General features: G+C 45.4%; 1 protein-coding gene across 1 annotated transcript; it reads left to right on the top strand.

Moving 5' to 3' along the window:
- The first annotated feature begins 222 nt into the window (after positions 1-222).
- On the top strand, positions 223-860 carry LOC133050673 (uncharacterized protein C11orf98-like). Its single transcript, XM_061134991.1, has one exon. The coding sequence runs from the start codon at positions 234-236 to the stop codon at positions 612-614; it is 381 nt and encodes a 126-aa protein (XP_060990974.1). The 5' UTR covers positions 223-233; the 3' UTR covers positions 615-860.
- The last annotated feature ends 357 nt before the right edge of the window (positions 861-1,217 follow it).

Here is a 1,217-nt window from a genome sequence, read left to right on the forward strand (position 1 = left end):
TTCCTGCTTGTTTATCTACTGTGACAAATGCCCTTTCAAAAGATTAACAACATTAAATGTTTAAAATCTTAAGCAAAGTGATAGGAAATTAGCTTGAACCACAGATTTTGAATATTTAATAAAGCAGTAGTGTAGAAACCAATCAAATAAAAAACAGCCAATTTATTATTATTTTGACAGATCTCAAACCAAAAAACTCATTTAAAATGGCTGCAGGGCCTTGCGGCGCAGCTATGGGTGCCCCGGGTGGAAAGATCAACCGGCCGCGAACGGAGCTGAAGAAGAAGCTGTTCAAGCGACGACGTGTGTTGAACCGGGAGCGGCGACTGAAGCATCGGGTGGTCGGAGCTGTGATAGACGAAGGACTGATTACGCGGCACCACCTCAAGAAGCGGGCGTCCAGTGCACGTGCCAACATTACTCTGTCTGGGAAGAAGCGCAGAAAACTCCTCCAGCAGATCCGACTTGCCCAGAAAGAGAAAGCAGCCATGGAAGTGGAAGCCCCTCCCAAGCCAACCAGGACTAGTGACCTGCAGCCCAAATCAAAAAAGAAGGCAACCCCCCCCCCGCCCCCCCAAGATGTAGATATGGAGGACCTTGAAGATAAGAGCTAATTCTGAATCTCACACCCTTTCCACCAGAAGATTCTCAAGCTGGAGCCAAGAGGACTCGATGGTTATTTCAGATGATTTTGGAGAGAGCATTGCTCCTTTTCATTCTCCCTATATTCCTCTTTCCTAATGGCCTACTGACCTGCCCTGGAGGGATGTATTGAGAAAAAGAGAGTAGAAAAGAAAAATTGCAGAGGTGGTCCTAAGCAGTCAACTGCATTTGTAATAAAGCCCCCTCGTTCCCACTGAGATGTGTGTGATTAAATGTAGGAATTGGGATGGGAAAAGGAAAAGGGGCCGTGAGTGTGGAAACAAGACAACTGGAAAATGGGACTCAGTGCTTACTTGAGCAAAGGCAACAAGAAGTTAAGTTCCTTGGTGGCCCTGTCTCCCCAGTGACAAAATTTCTGACAAAACTGAGGATTATTGTAGAGATGTCGGAGGAGGCGAGGGTCCTGAAAACAGCCCTGCCACCTCCCCTGTGTGACGAGGGTGGACAAGTGACCATGATTGTCTTTGCTTCCATTGCTGGATTATATTTTTAATAAAGTGAACATTATTTTACCCTTAAAAAAAAAAAAAATAAAATGGCTGCAGTCTTTCCAT

This window comes from Dama dama, chromosome 32 (genome assembly GCF_033118175.1).
Source record: "Dama dama isolate Ldn47 chromosome 32, ASM3311817v1, whole genome shotgun sequence".
In the NCBI taxonomy this organism is placed as follows: domain Eukaryota; kingdom Metazoa; phylum Chordata; class Mammalia; order Artiodactyla; family Cervidae; genus Dama; species Dama dama.

What these genes read in the sequence shown, in the direction of transcription:
- LOC133050673 (XM_061134991.1), top strand. Translation starts at nt 234, where the DNA reads ATGGGTGCCCCGGGTGGAAAGATCAACCGGCCGCGAACGGAGCTGAAG.